General features: G+C 45.2%; 1 protein-coding gene across 1 annotated transcript; it reads left to right on the top strand.

Annotated features, from left to right (window-relative positions):
• Positions 1-7033: 7033 nt before the first annotated feature.
• On the top strand, positions 7034-25571 carry LOC139227940 (pepsin A-like). The gene is made up of 9 exons (XM_070859095.1): positions 7034-7082; positions 9993-10165; positions 11148-11265; positions 15350-15468; positions 18302-18501; positions 21347-21466; positions 23169-23313; positions 23514-23612; positions 25431-25571. Exons 1-9 carry the CDS (start codon positions 7034-7036, stop codon positions 25569-25571), a joined length of 1164 nt encoding a protein of 387 aa, XP_070715196.1.
• The last annotated feature ends 1014 nt before the right edge of the window (positions 25572-26585 follow it).

Genomic DNA, 26585 nt, shown 5'->3' on the forward strand with positions numbered 1-26585 from the left:
TGAAAATTTGAATTGCATGATCGCTCACTAGATATTCTTTCAAGTGGAATGGATCAGGTGCCTTATTGCAGAATCTGTATCAGACAGCAGTCACAGGGGTCAATGAGGACTTGGAAGTGATGAGAGGGAGAATGTCTTTCTCCACAGAGAGTGGCAACTGGTCCAGACCTGCTACTTCGAGATACCAATGCAGTGTTTGCTAATCATCCCCATTGTAGCAAGAGTTTCACTGTACCTGTACAAGGCTTCTGTCCACAGTAGGCACATGGGGAGCTTTGGGAGCAGAGTGTGGCCATGTTCTCCCTGGAGACACTCATCATCATAGGCAGTCCCTCGGAATCGAGGAAGACTTGCTTCCACTCTTAACATAAGTTCTTATTGTGGCTGTACAGTCTAATACGAGAACCACAGTCTCTGTCACAGGTGGGACAAATCATCGTTGAGGGAAGGGGTGGGTGGGACTGGTTTGCTCTTTCCGCTGCCTGCGTTTGATTTCTGCATGCTCTCGGCGACGAGACTCGAGGAGCTCAGCGCCCTCCCGGATGCTCTTCCTCCACTTAGGGCACTACTCTACGCTTCATCGTACTTCAAATAAAAGTGTCACTGATGCCTGTATTAAAAGGCATGAGATATGAATGCACAGGTGGCTCTGGCAGCCAGTGCAGTACCACATGCATTGCGAGAGCTTTCGGGCAAGCCTTCATCTGCATATTGTGTTCTGGTGATCACATGCTAGCTAGACATTGAGAGAATAGAATGTTGTTTGGTACATGTAGTGACAGAGTTGTGTCACCTCCTTAAGAGGCACAAATGGTGACACGGGTGCATTCAATAGCCTCCTCAACTCTAGGAACACCAGCAGACCAGTAGAATTCTCTTTCCCTTTCATGTTGCTCTGGTGGGTCAATAGAGAAATTGATGAAATCATTGATCCTGCTGAATATTGTACCAAGGAGGTCACACATCTAACTGTGGACGGCAAACTGGTAAACACTATCGGTATCCACAGAGTTAGCCTGGAACGAAGCCAATGCATAAAAACATTCAGTCACTCTCAGTGCCACGCTGATATGCCATGCTGCTTGGTGGTGATGCTGAAGTAGATGGCACAGCTCTATCGTAGCTTCATTGTTCAACTGCAGTCACTTTAGACACGTGTCTTCTCTCATTCCCAAATAGCTGTGCCTAATATGCTCGACCTGCTGTGTTACCTTGATGGAACATGATGGGACATCTTACATTCCACCTGACAAAAATGTAACCTTACGTATGCCTCAGAATGAACAATTTACGCCAGTGTTGCTGAGGTGGACAGTGGAAATTGTACAGGTTGCCCCATATACCCCTGACCTGTCGATCGGTAAAAAAAACACAGTTTTACCAAATTATATATTTCAGGTTAAATCATGAATTGTAATTGAGCTAAGTTATCAATTGGTACAGAATTAAAGAAATATTTTGTTCATCACGGGGCTTTCAAAGTCATTACTGAATTTCGTTTTCATTTTGTGTTTTCGGTGGTTCATCCTTTGCACCTGAATATCTTGCAATGTCCAAAATGAAGTGATGGCTAAATAAATAAAGCAGAGTAAAATGCACTCGCCAGTTATTGCAATCAAAAATTGTCCAATAACAACATCTTCCAGAATTCAAAAATCTCCAGAGGAAATGGTAATAGTTGCATTGTTAAAACCATTGGGATAACTTAGATAAGCGTGAAATAAGAAAGGAAAACATTTCATACAATTTTACACATTTATTTTCTTTTGTGAACCCTTCACCGTGTTCAGTTAATCAACGAAAAATGAGTGGAGTTCCTTTCTTCCCTTGTCCTATGTCTTGAAGATGTCGCATTAGGAGCAGGCGGCAGTAAGATATCCAACAACTCGTGTGTCAAACTTGAGTCAGTAGTAGCACTCTTTCCTCTGAGTCAGAGGGTTGTGGGTTCAAGCCCCACTCCAGAGACTTGAGCATATAATCTAGAACCATGCTCCAGTGTAGTGCTGAGGGAGTGCTGCACTGCTGGATATACTGGACCTGAAATTGCGGTCGGAGGCCTCAGAACCGCAAGTATAATCCGTACCTATGATGCCCCCGGACCTGCCAAGACTTGCGCTCCTGCGCCTACAGGTATAGGCCTGTGTAAAGGCCCATGTATCCCAGGAGTGCAGGCGGTTCGCAATCGTCCCTGGGATCACATGGGCTGGGCCCAACCAATCAAAAAGGAGATTCCCAGTATGCTTATGGAGATTCCATTTACGTATGGAATTCCCATGAGCATAATAGGAATCACATAATAAATCCATTTTCGTACAACCTTACTCAAAATAAATCATCAAATGTTTAAAATTAATTGAAGTACAATATAATTAAACATTTCAAACAGAAATTAAAATTTTTGAAAAATAAATTAACATTTTTAAAGGGGACAAAAATAATCTAACCTAATTTTAAAGCTTTTTGAATGTTCAAATCATTTTTTAAAAAATGATGTTAATATTTATTTAAAACCTTACACTGGTAAAAAAAGACCTTGTGCCTGCTTTAACCAGGTGTAAGAGTTCCGTGGGCTTTCGCTGGGTAGTAGTCGGGCAAATATTCCAACCCTGCGCCAGTGAATGTCCGTTTCCTTTGGACTCGTACGATCTGTGAAGCTGAAAGTTGACAGATCGCAAGTTCTGGGTTTTCGTGCACGCACATTGCACGGGAAAGCCCGGAACATGCGGGGCACTTACGCTGTGTGTACGCTGTCATAGATCCCGGAAAATCCGGTCCATTGTCTGTTAGGTGAGAAGTTAAACAGAGACCTCGCTCTTTGCCTTCTCACATGGATGTAAAAGATCCCATGGCACTAACTGAAGAGCAAAGGAATTTTCCTGGTATCCTGGCCTACATTTATCTATAAACACACACCACGAAAACAGTTTATTGGGTCAGTTATCTCATAGCTGTTTGTCGGACCTTGCTGCTATGTGTCCCTACTTTAGAACAGTGAGTACACTTTAAAAGTACTTCAGATGCTGTGAAGCATTTGCGGGATATCCCGAGGACGTGAAAGCAGTAATATAAATGCAAGCTATTTCTTTCTTTACTCGTACGCAAATCAACAAAACTTTTCACCAGAATTTAGTGCAGGAATATTATTTTTTTTTCAAAATATACTTTATTCATATAAAAATTTGCACAATACATTCGAAAGCAGTTCAGTACATTTGGATGCGGTCAGCAATTCCATACATTACATTTAGATGCTGACCGCAGTTCCGTTCAATACATTTCTTTACTTTACATTTCAAGGTACGATTCATACAATCCAGGATACATTGTGGTACGTTCATCAAGTTACATTACATGTGTCACCATACGGTGACTTGCTTAACAAGAAGTGTAACTGTTAAACCAAACGCTCTCACTGATTAAAAGGGGGAGAAAACTGACCATTAATAGTATTTCTAAATGCCATGGGAAAATAAATACTGAGGAGTGTGCTGTGTGAGTGCCACACAATCAAATGATGTCATAAACTGCTAGAGACGTTGAAGAGCTTTCGAACATAATTCTCCAATATCCTGACTGGTCTAGAGTAGGTGTGTCCAAGCTTTGTGGACCATGTATGTGCCTGCCATGGGGCTTTGGGAGCGACATGTAAACAGGATACACAGCCAGGTCAGTGGAGTAGATACCCGCTCTTCAGATTCCAGCAAAATGGGGATTGTGTTCACTCATAGCCTGCTCCTTCATTGGAATACACTCTCCATGCCTGGAAAATGTGCACAGGGAGTCAGGCCTAGAAGTAGTTTGGCTGCAAGTCACAAAATTGCGTGGCCCAGGAGCTCTTAAAGGGTTGCTGCTACGCCCTCAAAGGAGAGATTTTTGAAATTGTTCAGCTGCCGAGGGCAACCAATTTGACAGCATCATGCGTGCAATAAGGACTGCACCAAAGAGGACTGCCTTCAATAACACATCCTTGGAATTGAAAATTAACAGCATTTGGGGTGTTATAGCTTGAGAAATTCTGCTACCAATTTTAACATGCATATGCGCATTTTGATCTCGTTAAAAGCTCTTTTAAAAAAGGCCCATGATCTTATGACATAGCCAGGGACAAGATCTTAACAGAAATACAATGAAGTGCACACAACTACCAAAGTATTGGGCGCCGAAATTGCCCCTCTCCTTAAGGCCTGCTGCCGCCGCAAATTGGCAGCCACGCTGCGGAGTGGAGTGACCGCCGACTTTACGTGGAAAGGCCGTCGCTAGCCCAATTGTCCTCCCGAGGTTTCCCGGCGGTGCTCCGAACCCCACCCTACCGCTCCGCTGCTGCTGATCCGTAGTAAGCGCGTCATCACCATGCGATCCGTCGAGCTAACCCCACCGGCGCCCCACAACAGCGACATTCCCCTCTGAAAATCTTCGGCCCGCCTGGTGGTGCCCAAACCTGTTTTGACCCGGCGGTCCAGTGAGGCTGTGGCCTTCTGCAGCGGTGGTACGGCTTCCCTTAAAGTGGAGGGCGCACTGCCACTGCCGCCATGTTTTTTTTTTGTCGGCCGACTGCCACGTCAACTCGACAGTTACCGGGCCACCAACAGGCAGTCCGGCACCCACTCTTGGGCACCAGGCCGTTGGCCCGGCCGAAACCCTCTCTGGTGCCCCAGTGGCCCGAAGTTTAAAAATTGCGGAGGCTCTCCCCTTTAAGTGAAGGAGAGAGCCGTGTTGACACCGCTCCGCACCCAACTTCCGCCCCTCAGTCCCTGTCACCGCCCCGTATCTGCCCCTCGGGTGTTGTCACCGCCCCCATTATGATTGAGTTCAGGATGCAAGGACAAAAACCCAACAAAGAGCGGAATTTCGCTCAAGAGGTGACCTGAGCGGTAAAATCCATTCAAATGCCGTGCGCGGCACCCCGTTTCAGGCAGAGGGCAATTTCAGCCCCCAGGCATGGTCTCACCAAGGCTCTACATAATTGCAGCTCTTCTCGTCGCAGCACATTACGTTTTATACTGCCTGTCCTTGCACTAACCCTGCTGCGATGAAAAACCTGTGCTTCAACAGCTTATCTTATAAGCATCATTGAGGGGAAAGAACAAGCTTGTAGAGAACGTGATTTAAACCAATTCAGTCTCCATTACTTTGTTAGAAATGAAAATCATGTAAAAACATATCGATATTCTTACACCACTGACACTCTCTGACCTGTCGCAGAAAATACTCGGCTTACAAGATTAATTTTGCCTCAGTGAACTGCATTGCCATTACAGGATCTCCCAAAGCCCCAAGATGCACAAGTCTGCAAAAGCATTACAACTTCCTGCGAGCTCATGACTGGGCCCAATTGGGGGCCTCAATGCCCATCCCCCCCAATACCCATTATATTCTGATCCGCCCCAACGGGAAATTGTTGCATAATGAAGTGGCCACACTTCTAGTGCATTCCTTACCGTGAGCCCCAGGGAAATCAGCACCAGTGAATTCAATGCCAAACAGGCAGGAAGTGACAGATTCAGCTCACATTGTCACTATGGTATAGTATGATATTTCCTTTCAGAAATCCTGCACCAGATATCACCTGATACAGATTCGGGTCGTAATTAGATTTCCATGTGTAAATGTCTTTTAGTAATCATTCTTACTGCACAGGTCCATCTGCTATGCCATTTTCGCAGTTCTGACAATTTTGTTTTTGGACTACTGTTTGAAAGAATCTGGATAATTTGAGTGTAGGGCACAGTTGTGTAGTGACTGTGTTACTGTAAGAATAGGATCACTGGTCACTCACAGATACCCAAAGGGTCTTAGGAGTTACAAGGCAATTCATTAAAGAACCGATAGTTCAAATATAGTCAAACACAACACACAATCAGGATAGACTTAGTAAACATATGACCGTGATAAGTAGTTGTTATTGGTCCCGATCGGACAGACGACTTGTGGTACGAACAGTTCTTATCTTCACCATTTGCTCTGAAACACCTTCTGGGTCTTTCTTTTATTCTCTTTTTAGGAATGGGCCGTGTGTAGGATATGGACAGGATCATTTAACCCAAGATATGTCGGGTTCTTTGTCTCAACTCTTGGATGAAACCCTCGTCTTCACATCCTCCCAAGGTTGGAGTCAGACAGGCCATTCTTGGCCTTCAGATGTTTGGTGCTGCGTGTTAGCAGTTATTTATGTTCATGCTCTTCAAGCCGCTTTAGCTATTGTACCCTGGAATGGATCTTCAATACTAACACCAGTCTGATGAGACTTTTTGGTCTCGTTATTTCCTCCAAGCCATGATTTCTCACATTACAAGATTAGTAATCTAGAGGCCTAGACTAATAATTAAGAAAGCGTGAGTTCAAATCTCAATGTTGTAAGTTTGAGAATTTGAATTCAGTTTAAAAGGAAACTGGGAATGAAAAACTGGTATCAGTAAAAGTGACATTAGTCAGAGCTCATTAGGAAGCTCGAGAAACGGGGTTTGGTAGTGCAGTGGGGGGGGGGGCACAGCGGCAAAGGGAGGCACGATAAGCAAAAAGGAGGCCAAAGGCTTCCTTGAGCGGCCAGGGGAGAAGTCCTGCTTTTCCTGACCCACAAGGAGTTCTCTAAAAAGCATTAGCCTGTCGGCTGTCCTCAATGTCATTGAGATATGAATTAATTGCTTATCCGTCTCTGAGGCCACATGTTCAAATCGCACCATCTCAAGTAATTGCCCAAATTATTTTTAGTCGGTTTGTAAATAGTTTTTATTTTTTTATCAGTTATAATAGCATTAATAATCATTGCTGACATTTAATAATATGATTAATTGTGATTTCAAAGTTTTCCGTGGCTTAAATTGGAAGCAATATCTTGTTCTTCCAACAAGGTCATCGCGTTTGATATTTACCGATTATGGTAGAATTCATATTTTCCAGACCTGTTATCAGAATCTATAGACAATGGATAGGATTGATGCTGATCATTATAAAAGCAGCAGCATGGAACTCAGATATTCGCAGAAGCATCTGACATTTCCCTGTTGCAACTACTCTACTGCACCAACGGTCAAAGATGAAGTGGCTGCTCATTGCATTCGCTTGCATTCAGCTCTCTGAGTGTATAGTCAGGTAAGACCTGATGATTGTAGCCTTGCTTTTGAAGTTTAGATATGTTTTGCCTGTGTTTCCTCACAGATGGAAGACGATAATGTCATCAAAATATTTTGACATAGGATTACACTGGATATACGGCACAGAAACAGGCCATTCAGCCCAACCAGTCCATGCCGGCATTTAATGCTCCACTTGAGCCTCCTCCTGTCTTTCCTCATCTAACTCTATCAGCATAACCCTCTATTCCCTTCTCCCTCAAATGCTTGTCTAGCCTCCCCTTAAATGTATCTATAGTATTCGCTTCAACCACTCCCTGTGGTAGCGAGTTCCACATTCTCACCACTCTTTGGGTAAAGAAGTTTCTTCTGAATTCCCTATTGGATTTCTTGGAGACTATCTTATATTGATGGCCTGCAGTTATGCTCTTCCTCACAAGTGGAAACATTCTCTCTGTATCCACTCTATCAAAACCTTTCGTGATCTTAAAGACCTCTTTTAGGTTACCCCTCAGCCTTCTTTTTTCAAGAGAAAAGAGACCCAGCTTGATCATCCTTTCCTGATATGTATACCCTTAAATTTCTGCTATCATCCTTGTAAATGTTCTCTGCACCCTCTCCAGTGCCTCTATACCCTTTTTATAATATACCGATCAGAACTGTACGCAGTACTCTGTGTGCTCTAACCAAGGTTCGATAGAGGTTTAGCACAGCTTTTCTACTTTTCAATTCTATACCTTCAGAAATAAACCCTAGTTCTTGGCTTGCTTTTTTATGGCCTTGCTAACCTGTGTCACAACTTTTAGCAATTTGTGTAATTGTACTCCGAGATCCCTTTGTTCCTCTACCCCACCTCGACTCTCAGCGTCCAAGTAATAAGTGACTTCCATATTCTTACTACCTAAATGTAAAAACTTTGAGTTTGCCTGAACCATTTCAGTTCTTCTGCCATTAACAACGCCAGCACATTTAGTGGGCTGATTTATCTCAGGGCCCAATTTTGTAGTCAGCTGCGCTGGACGTGTGGGTGTGGAACGGGTGCAGGACATCAGACAATTGGACAAACAAGCCTTCAGCATGCTGTGCCCTCAGTTGCTCCTGCCTGGGATGTTTGTACCAGAGTGTGTGTGCATTTTCCATGCCGTAACCTCGCTAAGGGCCCAAAGTGCACAGCACATTATTTAGAATTTAGTATTGCAACTTTCCAGTTTTAATGCCACAAAATTGCCCTTTGCCATCAAAGCTCGCTTTGCAATGGAACACTTAAAGGTGAACAGGATTTTTTTTGTTGCAAAGTTCACATTATGTTTTTAGCATTGTACTGTTTATATTATAGATCTGGCCATTATTTATGACATATGTTATGTCTGGAATTATTTTTGGGGAGTGTGGACAATTTTGATTTATTTATTATGGTAAGTTTGTTTATCCATATCCCCAAGAAACAATCCCTTAGTGCACACTATGTCCCCGGAAAACAGACCGTAAGTGAAGCATGGAGAGGACTTTAGCAGAACTGGTGCCACAAAAAGGGATGCAGCGATTAGTTCTACATTCTGAAAAAGAAAATAAGCTTCTTTCTCAGTGCTCCATGCACAATCAGCGTTCATCTCAATTCATGAGAGCTGGTATTTAACTGTCCGATAACTGGACACTGTGGACCACTTCCCATATCTCGGGAGCCTCCTATCAACAAGAGCAGGCATCGACAACGAGATACAACACCGCCTCCAGTGCGCCAGTGCAACCTTCAGCTGCCTGAGGAAAAGAATGTTTGAAGACCAGGCCCTCAAAACTGCCACCAAGCTCATGGTCTACACGGCTGTAGTAATACCCGCCCTCCTTTAAGACATGGACCATGTACAGCAGACATCTCAAGTCGCTGGAGAAATATCACCAATGATGTCTCCGCAAGATCCTACAAATCCCCTGGGAGGACAGGCGCACCAACATCAGCGTCCTCATCCAGGCCAACATCCCCAGCATTGAAGCACTGACCACACTCGATCAGCTCCGCTGGGCAGGCCACATAGTCCGCATGCCAGACACGAGCCTTCCAAAGCAAGCGCTCTACTCGGAGCTCCTTCATGGTAAACGATCCAAAGGTGGGCAGCGGAAACGTTACAAGGATACCCTCAAAGCCTCCTTGATAAAGTGCGACATCCCTACTGACACCTGGGAGTCCCTGGCCCAAGACTGCCCTAAGTGGAGAAGTGCATCCGAGAGAGTGCTGAGCACCTCGAGTCTCAACGCCGAGTGCAAGCAGAAATCAAGCGCAGGCAGCGGAAAGAGCGTGCGGCAAACCAGTCCCACCCACCCCTTCCCTCAGCGACTATCTGTCCCACCTGTGACAGAGTCTGTGGCTCTCGTATTGGACTGCTCAACCACCAAAGAACTCATTTCAAGAGTGGAAGCAAACCTTCCTCAATTCTGAGGGAATGCCTATGATGTTGATGATGACCTGATAATACCTCTTCTTAGTCCATTTTGGAAATAGCTGTGCTCATAACCACATACATGTGCTCGTAAAAACCCAGCTGGTTCACTAATGTCGTTTAGGGAAGGAAACCTGCCGTCCTTACCCAGTCTGGCCTATATGTGACTCCAGACCCACAGCAATGTGGTTGACTCTTAACTGCCATCTGAAAGGGCCTAGCAAGCCACTCAGTTGTATATTGTGGCTCACCACCACCTTCTCCAGGGCAATTAGGGATGGGCAATAAATGCTGGCCTTGCCAGCGCCGCCCACATTCTGTGAATTAATTTTTTTTAAAGATCTTTGCCTTATTATATACGGTACTTTTGCTTACTAATCAGTAAAAGAACATAGCTTGACCATATGATACTGAATTGTGTAGAAACAATTATTTGGCTTAATTTAGAAAGAAATATCTGCCTGAATGCTGACCCACTTTCCCTCCTTCCTTTACAGATTGAAATTATTTAAGGGTAAATCTGTCCGTGATGTCTTGGAGGAGCGTGGGTTACTCGAAGATTTTCTGAAGAAACACCCATACAATCCCTATTCAAAGTACTTAGGGCCAAGCCAGATTGAGGCATCGGATGCAGCAGAGCCACTTATAAACTACATGGATGTTAGTAATTTATAATCTTGTTCATGAAGAGTATCAATGAGAGTAGGATAGAAACATTCCCATTGAGTAGTATTGCATTCTGCACTTTATTAATCCTGACAGGTGCATCTGAAACCCAATTGTACAGCAAATATTATAGGTAGTCACTTTGCAGCTGATATATTTCAGCACAGTGCTGAGGGAGCGCTGCATTGCCGGAGGTGACGTCTTTGAGATGAGACGTTAAACCGAGGCCTCGTCTGCCTTCTCAGGTGCATGTAAAAGATCCCATGGCACTTTTCGAAGAAGGGCAGGGCAGTTCTCCCTGGTCTCCTAGCCAACAGTTATCCTGCAACCAACATCACTAAACAAAAACCAGATTAACTGGTCATTTTCTCATTGCTGTTTGTGGGACCTGGCTGTGCGGAAATTGGCTGCCGCGTTTCCTAAATTACAACAGTGACTACACTGCAAAAAGTACTTCATTGACTGTTACCCACTTCGGGACATACTGGGTCATGAAAGGCGCTATATAAATGCAAGGCCTCTCTTTATTTTTCATTACCAGAATCACACAACAGGTATTACATCTAGTTTACTAGATCTGTTTCAAGGTCCCTAATGAAACTGACAGTAGTCACTTGCCATTGCTACAGATATTTTTAAATGGCCGTGTGCTCCTATTTCTCAGCTGCCACACTAGTTGAACCTGTGGAGTATTCTCCAAAAGTAACAGTGCTGCCTTTAGAAATCTTAGTCAGTGAAACATTTGGGAAACTGAGGGGTTTCAGTAAAATAGAGCGGGTTGTAAAACAGGCCCCAATCTGATCACAGTAATTTCCCGCGGGACGGGTTAGATTAAAATTTCCCCCAATGTTAAACTTTTAGCGAGCTAAGTGCATCTGTTTAACCGCCTGTAACACATATGGAGCTATGCTAACCTCTGCTGTCTGACAACCAGACAGGTTGCTAATTTTGTGACTTTCTTTTAACTTCCTGACAGCTGGCTTACTTTGGAACAATCAGTGTTGGGACCCCACCTCAGAGTTTCACCGTCATCTTTGATACTGGTTCAGCTAACCTATGGGTCCCATCGGGTTACTGCTCCAGTTCAGCATGCAGTAAGTAGCAGTAAATATAGACAATAATAATTGTAATGTATTTGCTTCAAGGGCTCTTTGCTTAAGAATTCATAACAACACATTGGTATTAAGAACTAGTTGGTTTATTAACAAAGGTTCAACAATCACACTACACATCACCAGTTCATCCACTAGGCTCACAGCTGCATGCCTCATCATGGATGACCTAGACCCAACTGACTGGGGTTTTGTTGAGTCTTCTGAACATCACGTGACTGGCTGAGCCACTCACAATGCAACAGCTCTACAAACCTGTGAGCATACTCACACGTGCATACATTACAATAGTAACTCTGGTAATAGCACACTTTGGTTTTCTTGATCACATGAAGACCATCTATAAGATACACTGCAGCAACTTGCCAAGGCTTCTTTGGCAGCACCTCCCAAAACTGCAACTTCTATCACCTGGAAGGAACAGTGCAGCAAATGCATGGGAGCACCACCACCTCCAAGTTCCCATCCAAATTACACACCATCTTGACTTGAAAATATATTGGCCATTCCTTCATCATTACTGGGTCAAAATCCTGGAACTCCCTCCCTAACAGCACTGTGGGAGTACCTTCACCACACGGACTGCAGCGGTTCAAGAAGACGGCTCACCACCACCTTCTCAAAGGCAATTAGGGATGGGCAATAAATGCCGGCCTTGCCAGCGCTGCCCACATCCCGGAATGAATAATTTTTAAAAGTTTATGGTGATAGCTATTCCTCTTAACTCAAATTTGCTTCATTCTGATCTTATAACGCAATTTTTAAGCACTAAATTCCCACTTAGTTGTGTTATATAATGTTGCTTAATTCAAATGATTGGCTACTTTGATCCATAGAATCATAGAATGGTTACAGCACATTAGGAGGCCATTCGGCCCGTCGATCCTGTGCCGGCTCTCTGCAAGACCATTTCAGTCAGTCCCACTCCCCTGCCCTTTCCCCATAGCCATGCAAATTTTATTTCCTTCAGCTACTTATCCATTTCCCTTTTGAAAGCCACGATTGAATCAGCCTCCACCAGCCTTTCTGGCAGTGAATTCCAGATCCTAACCATGCGCTGCATAAAAAAGTTTTTTCTCATGTCGCCTTTGGTTCTTCTGCCAATCACCTTAAATCTGTGTCCTCTGGTTCTCGATCCTTCCGTAACCGGGAACAGTTTCTCTCTGTCGACTCTGTCCCGACCCCTCTTCTTTAACATTTAGGTTATTAGGAATATACGAAAGAAGCTAGGAGCACAAATATTCAGGTTGCTTCAGGTCAGGCTGTGCATGGTTTATCTTAGATCTCCTAGTCAGTGGTCTGAGGTGGGAAACCCAGTAACTCTTACTTCCCAGGCAGATTGTATTCATCAGCTCCTGGATGAGTCACCAGTGTCACTAGCAACCAAACAGATACAAAAAGATATTAGAAGGATGTAAATAAATTTCACAGATCATCAAGTATTTTTTCCCCAAATTAACAGAACCAGACAACACAAAAAGATGTTGCTATACGACAACTACCTGCTGGAAATGACCTGGAGCTGGCAGATCTGAGTTATACTGCCTGCCCGGTATTACCCATGCAGCGGGTGAAAAAAACAGCCAAATGTCATTACATTTTTGTCAGCAAAGTGCCAAACTTTTAAACTTTGCAGTTACTGGCCATCGTAGTGTGGTTCTTGTTCCTGGAGACAGTTTCACGTCTCTGGCCGAGGTTCTCTTTGGGTCACCTAGCCTCAGTGCAAACAGTGAGGTATAATTCACCCAAACCATTCACAGCTCAAGCAAAAATGCTGTGTCCTCTACAGTGCACACAAACCCCTTGGCAACAGGATCCGTGTTGTGAGAGGCAAAATACTGCGGATGCCGGAAATCTGAACTAAAAACAGAAAATGCTAGGAATACTCAGCAGTGGAGAGAAACAGAGTTAACGTTTCAAATCTGCGGGGGCAGATTTTCAGGTCCTTTGGGCTCTGTTTTTTGCCCCGGAGCGGCGGTAATGGCAGCGGAGAGATCCTCTGGGTGGGTGGTCACCTTCCAGCCACCCGCAGGAGTTTTCGGGGTTCGGTTTTGTGGTGGCGAGGGGCAGTACCGCCTGGAAGTGCAACGCTCTTGGTCGCCACACCGGCGTGTTTCTTGACTCCCACCCGACCCGTACGTCCCATTCCGCAGTGAACGCCTGGGAAATCGAGCGGTGCAACTATACCGACTGCAGAGAGGTGAGTAATGCCGATTTATGTTGTGGTGGCGTGGGCTATGCATTGGGAATGTTTTTGTGGGGTTTTTCTCCGTTTTTTTTTCTCCCCAGGAATCTCTCGGAGTGCTCCCGGCCCGGCTATTTAGCTCAGGTTTTTCCCCGTACTAGTGCCCGAAGAGAGGTGTACAACGGCTCCCTTAGCACTGTGCCCACACTCAGGGCCCGGCTGCCCAATTTTGCTGATTGAGGCGCAAACTGTAACTGGGCGCAAACTTTACCGCTCTGCCGCCATTACCGCCCCGAAATCTTTAAAGCTGCAAATCCAGCCCGTGATCTTTCGTCAGAACTGGAAAATGTTACAGATGTAACATGTTTGAAGCAAGTACAGGGAAAGGGGGGAGGGGGAGGATAGAATAAAAGGGAAGGTCTGTAACAGAGTGAAGGCATGAGAGATTAAATGAACAGCAGAATCATTATCAGCACGTACTTTCCGAAAAAAATGGGAGCAGTGATTATGGTCTGAAATTGTTGAACTGAATGTTGAGTTCGGAAGGCTGTAAAGCGCCCAACTGAAAAAATGAAGTACTGTTCCTCGAGCTCCTGTGGAGCTTTGTTGGAACAATACACGAGGCCAAGGGTAGAGAGGTCAGAGTGGGAGTGAGATGGAGAATTAAGATGGCAAGCGACCGGAAGCTCAGGGTCATGCATTGCGGACTGAACAGGAGGTGTTCCATAAAGTAATCAGCCAATCTGCATTTTCCCCTCCTGCCCCCGCCCCTCTGCCCCCATCATCATCATCATAGGCAGTCCCTCAGAATCGAGGAAGACTTGCTTCCACTCTTAAAATGAGTTCTTAGGTGGCTGAACAATCCCAGCCTCCAATGTAGAGGAGACGGCATCAAATTCAATATACTAAATTGAAAGAAGTACAAGTAAATCGCTGTTTCACCTGGAAGGAGTGTTTGGGGCCCTGGACAGTGGGAAGGGAGGAGGTAAAAGGGCAGGTGTTGTATCTCCTGCACTTGCACGGGAAGGTGCCATGGGAAGGGGAGTTGGCGTTGGGGGTGATGAAAGAGTTGACCAGGATGTCATGAAGGGAATGGTCCCTTCTGCATGCTGAAAGGGGAGGGAAGGGGATTCAGCATTCCGCATTCTACATGTGATGCGGTTTCCCCACCCCGCCCCCCATCCATCTTTCACTTGCCAGATTTTAGTATGGTCAGGGCCTCAAAATCACTGGGTCTCTTCGCCACTGGAATGGGTGACCAACCAATGCGCTCTGCCTGTCAGTCACCCAAAAGTCAAAGTTGATCTCTTTTGTTCCTTTTATCGGAAACAATGTCATTAAAAAAAAATTATTTACAAAATTGGCTTAGAATTAAGAAGCCAGATAAAATGTCCCCTGGACTGACTGGATTTTGATTTAGAATTTAAAATTCTCATCCTTGTCTTCAAATCCTTCCATGGCCTCGCCCCTCCCTATCTTCTGCAGCCCTACAAACCTCTGAGATCTCTACGCTCCTCCAATTCTGGCCTCTATGCATTTTAATCCTGATTTTAATAACTCCACCATTGGTTGTCGTGCCTTCAGTTGCCTAGGCCCTAAGCTCTGGATTTCCCTCCCAAAACCTCTCTGCCTCTTTACCTCTCTCTCCTCAATTAAGACACTCCTTTACACCTACCTGTTTGACCAAGCGTTTGCTCACCTGTCCTCATATCTCATTATGTCTCTCGGTGTCAAATCATGCCTGATAACACTCCTTCAAAGCACCTTGGGATGTTTTCCTCTGTGTTAAAGATGCTAAATAGATGCAAATTGTTGTTATTGAATTGAAATAAACAAGATAATCTCATGAAACTAACTGGAAAAAATGTGTTTCCTTTGTAGCTAATCATCACAAGTTTAATCCAAATGACTCCTCAACGTTTAAGCTTTCAAGCAAATACCTTTCCATCCGATACGGTACAGGCAGCATGACGGGCGTACTGGGATATGATATTGTCAGAGTAAGTCAAACTAGCAGAGCTCCCATGCCTGAGGGGCCGTGCCCAAAAGTGAAGAGAGTACTGTAGATGGAGTTTGACCAAGGCGCTATACAAATGAAGTACAACTTCCTCCTCTTTGTGCTTCAACACCCGAGACAACATTAGCCTTTTTGATTGCTTTTTGTACCCGTTGACTGGCTTTTAATGATAGGGGTATGTTAGCAGAGTGGTCATGTTAATGGACTAGTAATCCAGTGGCCTGGACTAATGATCCAGAGACGTGAATTCAGATCCTACCATGGCAGCTGATTAAATAAATCTGGAATAAAAAGCAGTAATGGTGACGATGAAACTAACCGAATTGTCATTAAAAAGCCATCTGGTTCACTAAAGACTTTAGAGAAAGAAATCTAATCGTTCCTTACCCAGACCTACAGCACTGTGGTTGACTCTTAACTGCCCTCTGAAATGGCACTCAGTTGTCACAAGGGCAATTCTGGATGGGCAATAAATGCTGGCCTTGTCAATGACTCCCACATCCCAGGAATGAATTGTTTAAAAGTACTAAGACTCCCAAGTCTCTTTCTCCCCTCGCCATTTGGAAAATACTCCCAAGTTATCTTCCTTGGGCTCACACTTGCCCACATTGAACTCCAATTGCCCTTTCGCTTAGGAACATAGGAACAGGAGGAGGCCATTTCGACTCTCGAGCCTGTTCCACCATTCAATGAGATCATGGCTGATCTGTGACCTATCTCCATATGCCCGCTTTTGCCCCATATCCCTTAATACCTTTGGTTAACAAAAAATCTATCAATCTCAGATTTAAAATGAACAATTAACCTCTTATCAATTGCTGTTTGCGGAAGAGAGCTCCAAACTTCTTCCACTTAATCTGTCTATGTTTCTTTTCAATGTTGTGTTCCCATCTGAAATACTTAATATCTCTCCTAACTGAGTGTCATCTGCAAACGTATACGACTCTATTCCTTCACCTAGGTCATTAATAAATATGGTAAAAATGTGAGGCCCCAGATCAGATCCTAAGAGAATATCACTTGTCACATTTCACCAATCTGAGTACATCCCTTCATACCCACTCTCTGTAGCCTATCTCCCAACCAATTGCTAACCAAAGTCACAAGGCTACTTCTAATTCCGTGCACTTTCACCTTTTCTAATAGTCTCTTGTGTGCAACCTTATTGAATCGTTCTGGAGCTCTATATAGATAACATCCATAGACACTCCCTTATCTACCTTATTAGTGATCTCCTCAAAAAATTCAACTGGAACATAAGAAATAGGAGCAGGAGCAGGAGTAGGTCATTTGGCCCCTCGAGCCTGCTCCACCATTCAATAAGATCATGGCTGATCTGATCTAGGCCTCAACTCCACTTCCCTGCCCGTTCCTCATAACCCTTGGCTCCCTTATCATTCAAAAATCTGTCTATCTCCACCTCAAATATATTCAATGACCCAACCTCCACAGCTCTCTGGGGAAGAGAATTCCAAAGATTCACGACCCTCTGAGAGAAGAAATTCCTCCTCATTTCTGTTTTAAATGGGCGACCCCTTATTCTGAAATTATGTCCCCTAGTTCTAGATTCTCTCACGAGGGGAAAAATTTTCTCTGCATCTACCCTGTCGGGCCCCCTCAGAATCTTATATGTTTCAATAAGATCCCCTCTCATTCTTCTAAACTCCAATGAGTACAGGCCCAAACTGCTCAACATTTCTTCTTAAGACAACCCCTTCATCTCAGGAATCAACCGAGTGAACCTTCTCCAAACTGCCTCCAATGCACGTATATCCTTCGTTAAATAAGGAGACCAAAACTGTACGCTGTACTCCTGGTGTGGTCTCACCAACACCCTAGTTTAGTCAGACATAACTTACTCTTAACAAAGCCATGTTGGCGCTCTCTGATCAGCTCATATTTGTTTAAATCTTCGCTTATTCTATCCCGAATGACAGATTCAAATAGCAACTGAGTGCACTTCAAAAGCAACACATTGGCTGTAGAACATTTTGGAATGTCTAAGGGATGTGCTAAGATACTAACTAAACATAAGCTCCAAATTCTTTGGTTTTGCCAGAGCACTTAATTAGCCCGGAGCAGTTGAGCGCAAGTGCCAACTATGGGCGCAGCCCTGATACCTGCCTGGCCCATGTGGTCAGAAGCTCGTGCTCCCACCTGCCAGTGCAGGGAAGGTTGTTGAAGTTTCCCCCGACGCCCAGCCCATGTCTTCCTTGGGCCCCTGGAGTAAGAGGCAGTGATCTGAAAAATCGTTTTAAGATACGATTCATTTCTTCAGTGGCTGGAACCAGTGGGGCCCACATCTGCCCACATGGCGAACACTGTGCCTCACCTTGTTAGATGCATTGGTCTCCAAAGATACATCAGGCCCTGACTGAGACACTGGAGCAGGAACTTCTGGTGTAAGGGAGCCCCCCCACCCCTGCCTCCACGCCCTCCCGAAGACATTTGTCAGGTAAAGGGCAGCTGGTGGTTCTGCAACTTGCGAGGGCAAGTTGGAAATAGCAGAGGCCAAGAGTAACTGGACCTTTGATGCTTCGTGGAGGAGATCTGCCCATCACTTACAAACATTACATCGGGAAATCAGCAGAAGCGGCAGAACAGCCTATGTATTAGAAGCAGAAAATGTAGGAGACACTCAACAGGTCAGGCAGTATCTGTGGAGAGAGAAACCGAGTTAACGTTTCAGGTCGATAACCCTTCGTCTGCTTTTGTATTAGAACCCCCATTGTGTTCATCACTACCAGACCTGTGTTACTTGACTTTCTTTCAATATGATCTGCCTTAAATATTGAAACAGTCTTCTTTTCGATTAGGTATCCAGCATTGATGTCACTCACCAGGAATTTGGTTTAAGTATCACTGAGCCTGGCAGCTTCCTTTACTATGCTAAATTTGATGGAATTCTGGGATTGGCCTATCCAAATATTGCATCATCGGGTGCCACAACTGTTTTTGATAACATGATGTCTGAGCATCTGGTGGAGCAGCCTATGTTCGCCTTTTACCTGACCAGGTGAAGTATTTTTAACTCTCGCTACTTCAAGATCAATATTTTTTATAAAGAATCATCCTTCAGTGTCTCAACAAAGCTTTCCTTTTCTTTCAACTTTTCTTTATCAACAACATTGACATTATCGGCTGGATTTTCCTCTGCCATGTAACTCAAGAGGTGGTACGGCAGTGGGAAATTAAGCAAAATGAGGAGGAGAGGCCGACAGTTAGATCCCCACCCCTTCTTACACTGTAGTAAACGTTCGTCCTCCTCCTCCCTTGCCTCGCCCACCCCCCCCCATGACCTGACCCTTGACCACCCAGTGCATCTAAATGATGGTGCAGGACATGGTCAGGGAAACCAGCCAATCTCCGTACATTGTGCCTCAGCTGCCAACCACAGGGGACGGCAGCAGTACATCCTGGGGCAGAAGCGGAAAGCGACTAATGGCTCCGTTGGGAGGGAGAGGGCTAGTAGTGGCCACTTCGCCCTCTCTTTGGGCCCTTCGCTATTCTTGGAGGGCCAAAAGCTCATGGAAAGCCTTTCTTTTAAAAAATATTTTAAGGGGGCGAAATTCCCCCGTCGTGCGCCTTCCGTTAGCGCCTGCGGAGGGCGCTAACAGGATGCTAATGGGGCGAGAAAGAGTTTCCACCCGGGCGGGAGGGGGGATGTGGGGGAGCACCACCAGCCCCAGCGGAATTGCGCGGAAGTTAGCGGAGGTGCGAAAGCACTTCTGCCCCCTTTAAGACATCCTCCTCCATTCTGTCCCGTGGTTGCACCAACGGGGATTGCCTGCCTGGCTTCCTCCGTGCAGCAAGAATCCTTCTGGGAGCCCAGCCTGCATTTTAAATGGACAAGGAAGAAGGGTCACCTCTGACAGTGAACCCACCCTAGAGGAGAATCCAACCCTGTAGCTACTGCTGTTTGATATTTTGCAGATATTTCTTGCGGGTCTCGGCTTTAATGAGCCAAAGTATTAAAATACAATCAAAGGGCTGGAAATGCGGCGATTTTACGAGCGGGTTTTTGGTGCTATTTCATCGTTTTTGGCGAAAATCCGGTCGGTGGAAAATTCGGAGGCGTTTTGCGGCGGTGGTTTTCAAATATTGCTGGAGAAACGACCGCCGCCGTGTAAGACCCGAAATATCATTTTCACCAAAAATTTGGCTCTGTGCGCACCTGTATTTTGCATGAAAAAGACCGCCATGGAAAAAGCTGCCTAGAAACCCTTGGAGCAGCGGAAAGTATGAAGACCTGCAAAAAAGTAAGTTAAAGTTTGAATTTTTAAATTCTTTTGCAGCGATTCGCAAGATAATTGTAAATATTTTGTGAATTTTTTTTTTGTTGGTTTTTTCCAGTTTATTTTTAGGCGTTTTTCCGCCCTCCCTCGGCCCAACTCGCAGCGGTATCGGCCTTGGACTGAAGTTCCCGAAATTCACGGTTTGCGAATCCTCGTGCAACCCCAATTTTTACCACTGCGCAAATTAAACCTTGAATTTACGGCCTCGTAGCGATAGCATTGCAATAACAGCAATTTTGGCGAAAATATACCGTTGTCGCTAATAACCGAATTTCTAGCCCATATATAGAATCATATAGCACAGAAGGAGGCCATGCGGCCCATTTACCTGTGCTTGCTCTTTGAAAGAGAAGTCCCACTCCCCAGCTCTTTCCCCATAACCCTGTATTTTGTTTTCCTTTTCGTAGAAACATAGAAACATAAAAAATAGGTGTAGATGTAAGCCATTCGGCCCGTCGAGCCTGCATCATGGCTGATCATGCAACTTCAGTACCCCATTCCTGCTTTCTCTCATACCCCCTGATCCCTTTAGCCGTAAGGGCCACATCTAACTCCCTTTTGAATATATCCAACGAACTGGACTCAACAACTTTCTGTGGTAGAGAATTCCACAGGTTCACCACTCTCTGGCTGAAAAAGGTTCTCCTCATCTCGGTCCTGGATGGCTTACCCCTTATTCTTAGACTGTGACCCCTGGTTCTGGACTTCCCAAACATCGGGAACATTCTTCCTGCATTTAACCTGTCCAATCCCGTCAGAATTTTATATGCTTCTATGAAATGCCCTCTCCTTCTAAATTCCAGTGAATATAAGCCTAGTCGATTCAGTCTTTCTTCATATGTCAGTCCTGCCATCCCGGGAATCAGTCTAGTGAATCTTCGCTGCACTCCCTCAATAGCAAGAACGTCCTTCCTCAGATTGGAGACCAAAACTGCACACAATACTCAAGGTGCAGTCTTACCAAGACCCTGCACAACTGCAGCAAGACCTCCCTGCTCCTATACTCAAATCCTCTCGCTATGAAGGCCAACATGCCATTTGCTTTCTTAACTGCCTGCTGTACCTGCATGCCAACTTTCAATGACTGATGAACCATGACACCCAGGTCTGGTTGCACCTCCCCTTTTACAAATCTGTCACCATTCAGATAATAATCTGCCTTGCTATTTTTGCCACCAAAATGGATAACCTCACACTTATCCACATTATACAGCATCTGCATTGTACTGTATATATCCAATTCTCTTTTGAAAGTTACTATTGAATCTGCATCCACCACCCTTTCAAGCAGTGCGTTCCAGGTCATAACAACAAATAAAATAAAGCTGACTAGATCACGATGCAAACACTGAAAATTGTGTAGATTTACTTGTTTCTATTGCAGGGACCCACTTGAGGATTTCTTGAGGATTTACAGCAAGTGTACCAACACGCCAACAATTACTTTCAAACACATATTTGACAAGAAGGCCACTATGATATGATCTTCGAACGACGAGGATGTGACAGAAAATTTGGATCCTGCACAGATCCAGTTTTAAGTTCTCTTTAATCTTTGTTTTACAGAGGGAATGGTCAGTCCGGAAGTGAAGTTGTATTTGGTGGAGCTGATCCAAATCACTATACAGGTCAAATTAACTGGGTGCCCGTCACTCAGCAAGGATACTGGCAAATCCTCGTGGACAGGTAAGTAAATTGCCATTTAAAAAAATATGATATATTCCGGAATAGAGTTCAACTACAAAAATGTGTTTTGTGCAGAAATAATCAATAATGAAAAACATATTAAATGTTGCGCAACTTTTAATGCGTAGTTTGACATTACAGCAGTGTTAAAGAGACTAGCTGAGAAATGCATAATTCAGAGTAATAAGAGCATAATTAGATCCAGAGCAGGAACAGGTCACTTGGCCTGCCAAGTCCGCTCCTTCCAGGTGTGATCGTGCTACCATGGACTTCCAGCCGCACCCCTTGATGATCCTCCACACCTCCCCTATCTCCACTGAAAGAAGCATCAAGCAGCACGATTAACATCTCCATAACCCTCAGCCCCCCCCTACTCAACAAATAGTGATCCAGCTCCCTTTTAAAGGAGCCATCCCCTCTTAATCTTGGGCCTGCTTAAATGGAAACCAACAATAGCCGCAACACTTTGCATTTGCAGAACACTTTTGATGTAATGCAACATGTTAAGGCACTATAAAGATTGAACAGCGGATGAAGCAGCGATTAAGGGAGAGTTTAAGGGGAGGTAACTAAAGGCACAGTTAACGCGTTGAGTTTTGAGCAGACTTTTGAAGGTGAAGAACGTTTCAAAAAAGAATTCTCAGTAAAAAGACTAAAGGCTCTAGCACCAGAAACGCGAGGGTATGTCTATCAGGAAAGGATGAACAGGCTGGGTCTCTTTTCTCTTGAATAAAGAAGGCTGAGGGGTTGACCTAATAGAGCTCCTTAAAATTATGAAAGGTTTTGATAGAGTGGATACAGAGAGAGTGTTTCCACTTGTGGGGAAGAGCAAAACTAGAGGCCATCAATATAAGATAGTCACCAAGAAATCCAATAGGGAATTCAGAAGAACCTTCTTTACCCAGAGAATGGTGAGGATGTGGAACTTGGAGTGGTTGAAGCGAATAGTATCGATGCATTTAAGGGGAGGCTGGACAAGCATATGAGGGAGAAGGGAATAGAGGCTGATAGATTTAGATGAGGAAAGACGGAAGGAGGCTCGAGTGGAGCATAAACGCCGGCATGGACTGGTTGGGCTCAAAGGCCTGTTTCTGTGCCATATATCCTATGTAAACCAATGGTAGAGCAGACACAGGGTGCACAGTAAACAGGAGACAGTAGAGTTGCTGGTACATAGTGCTGGAGAAGACTACAACAGTAGGGTAGGGCAAGGCCATGGAGAGACCTGAGGATGATGAGAAAAGCTATGAGGGTAATATACTGGAAGACAGAGAACCAACTGCAAACCAGGATGAGGGTCAATATACAACTCCCACCTGCGACAGAGTCTGTGGCTCTCATATTGGACTGTTCAGCCACCATCGAACTCACTTCAGGAGTGGAAGCAAGTCTTCCTCGATTCCGAGGGATTGTCTATGATGATGATGAGGTTGCACCTGGCAAAACATTGCAGAACCCAAACTATTGTATGGTTGAAAGAATACTAAAAATAGAGCAACCATATCAGGAGATTCAAAAACACAATCCAGGTGTTATATTGTATATTTACTGAAAGTATAATGACGGAATAACATTTGGAAACTATCTTGATGCATGATGCATATGTTAGCAAATATTAATCTCCTTAAACAGTTATGATTTGTGCAGTGGTGTCAGATTTCCAAAGCATGTCCTGAACGATCGATGTCCTTTTCTTTCCCAGTGTGTCTATCAACGGGCAGGTTGTGGCTTGCCAAGGTGGTTGTCAGGCCATTGTCGATACCGGTACCTCTTTGATCGTTGGCCCCAGTGCACCCATCAGCAGAATTCAGAACCAAATTGGAGCACGTCCAGTATCTTATTCTTTGGTAATTTCATCTTAAATCAAAGAGACACAAGTGCTTCTCATTAAAAGGGATTCAGATGCATTAATAACAATATTTTGTACACAATAAAATGAAGGAAAACCTCAAAGCTGACTGATAATCAGTAATTCAGTTTAAACATAAATTGCACCAGTCCTCTCAGGTAATTGCTCTGTTAAACTCTTGTTCTTTCTGTTCGACAGGACGTTGTGGACTGCAGGTACCTGCCCAGAATGCCCTATGTGACTTTCACCATCAACGGAATCGACTACCCTCTGCCTCCATCTGCCTATGTGCTCCAGGTAAGCTTTAACTCTTCGACTGCCAGAATCGCCACAGTATCTTACACCCTCCCCAGCTGGCTGTTCTTTGCAAAGATTCCAGTGCAATTGCTGTACCCCCACCTTTTGCAGTAAGCCTTAATGACAGCCAACAAAAGCTGTAGATTTTTAGGGAGCTCTGTGGGTTACAGCATCCGTGAGCGCTGCATCCGTCTCAAATGCTTAAACCATCCATAGCCAAAATACAAACTTCTTTTGAAATGGGTAATTGTGATATATAATTGTAGGAAACAGTATCGCGACCCTACAGTGTAAATTCAATCAATAAACCGAAGTTACATTTACGTGGAATTTTGATTTATTGGGAGTGAAATTATCCTGTTGTGTGCTTCCCGTGAGTGCCTCCAGGGGGCGCTAACTGTTTTTGCTAGGTGAGGGGGGGCGCTGCTGGCTCCCGTTGAAATTACGCGGAAGTTAGCCGAGGCACGAACCCAGTAGCGCCGCTCACCGCTGATAGCGCTCAGGGCTGCTGCACCTCCGGCGGTGACATCATCACCCTGTGCACCAACCCCTTTTCCGCCCTGCGGCGCAAATTGGCCAGCGGCCCATGAGTCCACATCAGCCTCACGGGTCACACACTGATCGCGGGGCGAAACTTGAAGGGGCGATGTGCTGCGCCGTGCGACATTGGGGCTCCACTTCCTGTGAGGGGTGGTAACCCCAATTTCACTTCCAAGGGCACAGAATGTCCGGCCTCGGAAAGGCGATCGCCAATTTTGACCCACGTTTCTTCCACTCCAATTTCCTTTATTTACATGTGGGAGTCCTGGCTGATTTCCCAGCGCCACCCCCCTCCCCCCCGCCCCACCCCTCCACTCGCTAATACTTAGGCACTGGGGTCAAATGTCTCTCCCTGTCCATCCTCGCCCCCGTTCCTCCTTCAAACAGCACCACCAACCAAAAAAATTGAACACTTCATTCATCCATTTGCTGAAGGTGCTCGTTAGCTACGTGCACATTGTCTGCTGCACTTGCCTTCATTACCACAGGCCACTTGCTTCAAAGTAATTCACTCTGAAAAGTGCTTTGGGCTGTTTTTGAGAGATGGCCTGATGTTCCGGCCATCGTAACGTGTGGGGCAGATGGGCCAGCTGGTTCGTTTCCTGCCCATCAATTTCGTAGCACACCGGATATTTCCCCTCCCGAAGGAGCGAAAAATTATTAAATTCTCAGCGTGCCTCTCTGCCGCCATTGATGTTGAGGCAGGCTACGGTTATCTTCATGACAAGAGCAGAGTGCAATCTCTAAATAACGTACTGTGGGGAGGGAGCGGAGTCATGCGATGACCTCCACTCCCTCAACAACCCAGTGAGGAACGTTCTGAGCCGGTGCAGCTTAAGATGACTTTTTTTGGTCAGGTCCTGTCCGCGCCCAACGCGTGCCGAAGGTGGGGGGAGTCTGTCCCTCGGGAGGGTGAGACGGACAAGGCTGTCTAGCCTGAGCCTCCTGGGGATGGGGAAGAAGACCTTGCTGTTGCGGGGGCCGCGGGGCAGCAAAAAGAAAGTATCGCCGCAGGATCGAGCGCCCTGGGGACTGAGGCGGGCAAGGCCGAAGATTCCGAGCTCGCCCAGTCAAACATCAGCATCCCCCGGGATCTGCTCGACCCGGCAGAAGAGTATCACAAGAACCCCCGCCCGCTGGGTCAGTAATACGGTAATACAGTCGGCGGTAATACGGCACGATATAAAACCAAGCTCATTCTCAAAATCAAACGGAAGTAAGGAAAAACTGTTTATTTGTTCTTTATTACTTTCCTTGCAGCGTAATTACAATGGACAGCAAAATTGTCAAAGTGGATTTAGCAGCATGGCTCTTCCAGTTTCTGAAGAGCTCTGGATTCTCGGAGATGTCTTCATTGGAGAATACTATTCCATTTTTGATAGAGGAACCAACCGAGTAGGCTTAGCTCGGGCTGCCTAAATTATACATCCATGCCTTGATTTAAACCGTTTCCACTACCCCTCCCCGATTTACATTTACAAATGTATCTGGCATGCCTCACAATTCACAAATGCAACGGCCAACACAGTGAGTGCACGAATGATTAAAAATGTTACTCAGAATAATTTGCCCAGAATAAAAAGATATTTGTTCTTAACCAATTAATTAGCCTGGCCACTTGGCTACGAAACCATTTAGAACTGTACTTTGTAAGACGGGTATCGCAAAGAATTAATGGAGATTATTAGAGAATATTAAAGTATGATAAGCATATTAATAGGTGTCTGACCTCTTACTTCTACATGAGTATTGGAGGGTGGATGAGACTTACTGCAGGTTGAGTTCACACCAGATATCATCAGTGTGTCAGATCTATGATACCACTCCTCAGATACCAAACAGGATCTCACTGAATACAGCTTTCAACCGCATTAATATTGTGTTCCTAACGCAGATGAGACTGCACACAGGGAGGTTAAAGTAACACGTGACCTCAGTCTTTATTAAGACACAACAGAGTGAGGAACAGGCCTTAGGGGCCGGCTTATATACAGTGCTCCCAAGGGATGCTGGGATCCCTTGGGACTTCAGGGGATGCGCTCCCTGGTGGCGGAACATGGGAGGGCATGCTTTACAGATACACAACATCACTCCCCCACAAAGTCAAAGTGAAAACTATTTACAAAGTGAGGCGGTCGAGAGCCTTTCTTTCCCTGGTGGACCGCCTCGGTATAAATGTCTGTTCTGGTGTGTTGGCTGTGCCCTCGCTGGGTTGGTGTGTTGTTGGCCCTGCAAGGCTGCTGGGTGAGCCTGGCCTTGCTGGGCTGTTGGGCGTGATGGGTTCGATTTCCTGGTCCGGCGTGGTGTTGTTGATCCTTTGGGTGTGTGTTGTGGGCTCGAAAAGGGTGGTGTTTGCTGTGGGTTGTTCAGAGCAGTCTGTGAACCGCAGCCTGGTTTGGTCCAGGTGCTTTCTGCAAATTTGTTCATTGTCTA

This window comes from Pristiophorus japonicus, chromosome 17, assembly GCF_044704955.1.
Source record: "Pristiophorus japonicus isolate sPriJap1 chromosome 17, sPriJap1.hap1, whole genome shotgun sequence".
NCBI lineage: Eukaryota > Metazoa > Chordata > Chondrichthyes > Pristiophoridae > Pristiophorus > Pristiophorus japonicus.

Bases quoted from the DNA above. Each gene is read 5' to 3' on its own strand.
- LOC139227940 (XM_070859095.1), top strand. From the start codon at position 7,034: ATGAAGTGGCTGCTCATTGCATTCGCTTGCATTCAGCTCTCTGAGTGT. The intron at 7,083-9,992 runs TAGTCAGGTAAG...ACTTTCCCTCCT, and splicing joins CATTCAGCTCTCTGAGTGTA to TCCTTTACAGATTGAAATTA. The intron at 15,469-18,301 runs GTAAGTCAAACT...CTTTTCGATTAG, and splicing joins TGGGATATGATATTGTCAGA to GTATCCAGCATTGATGTCAC.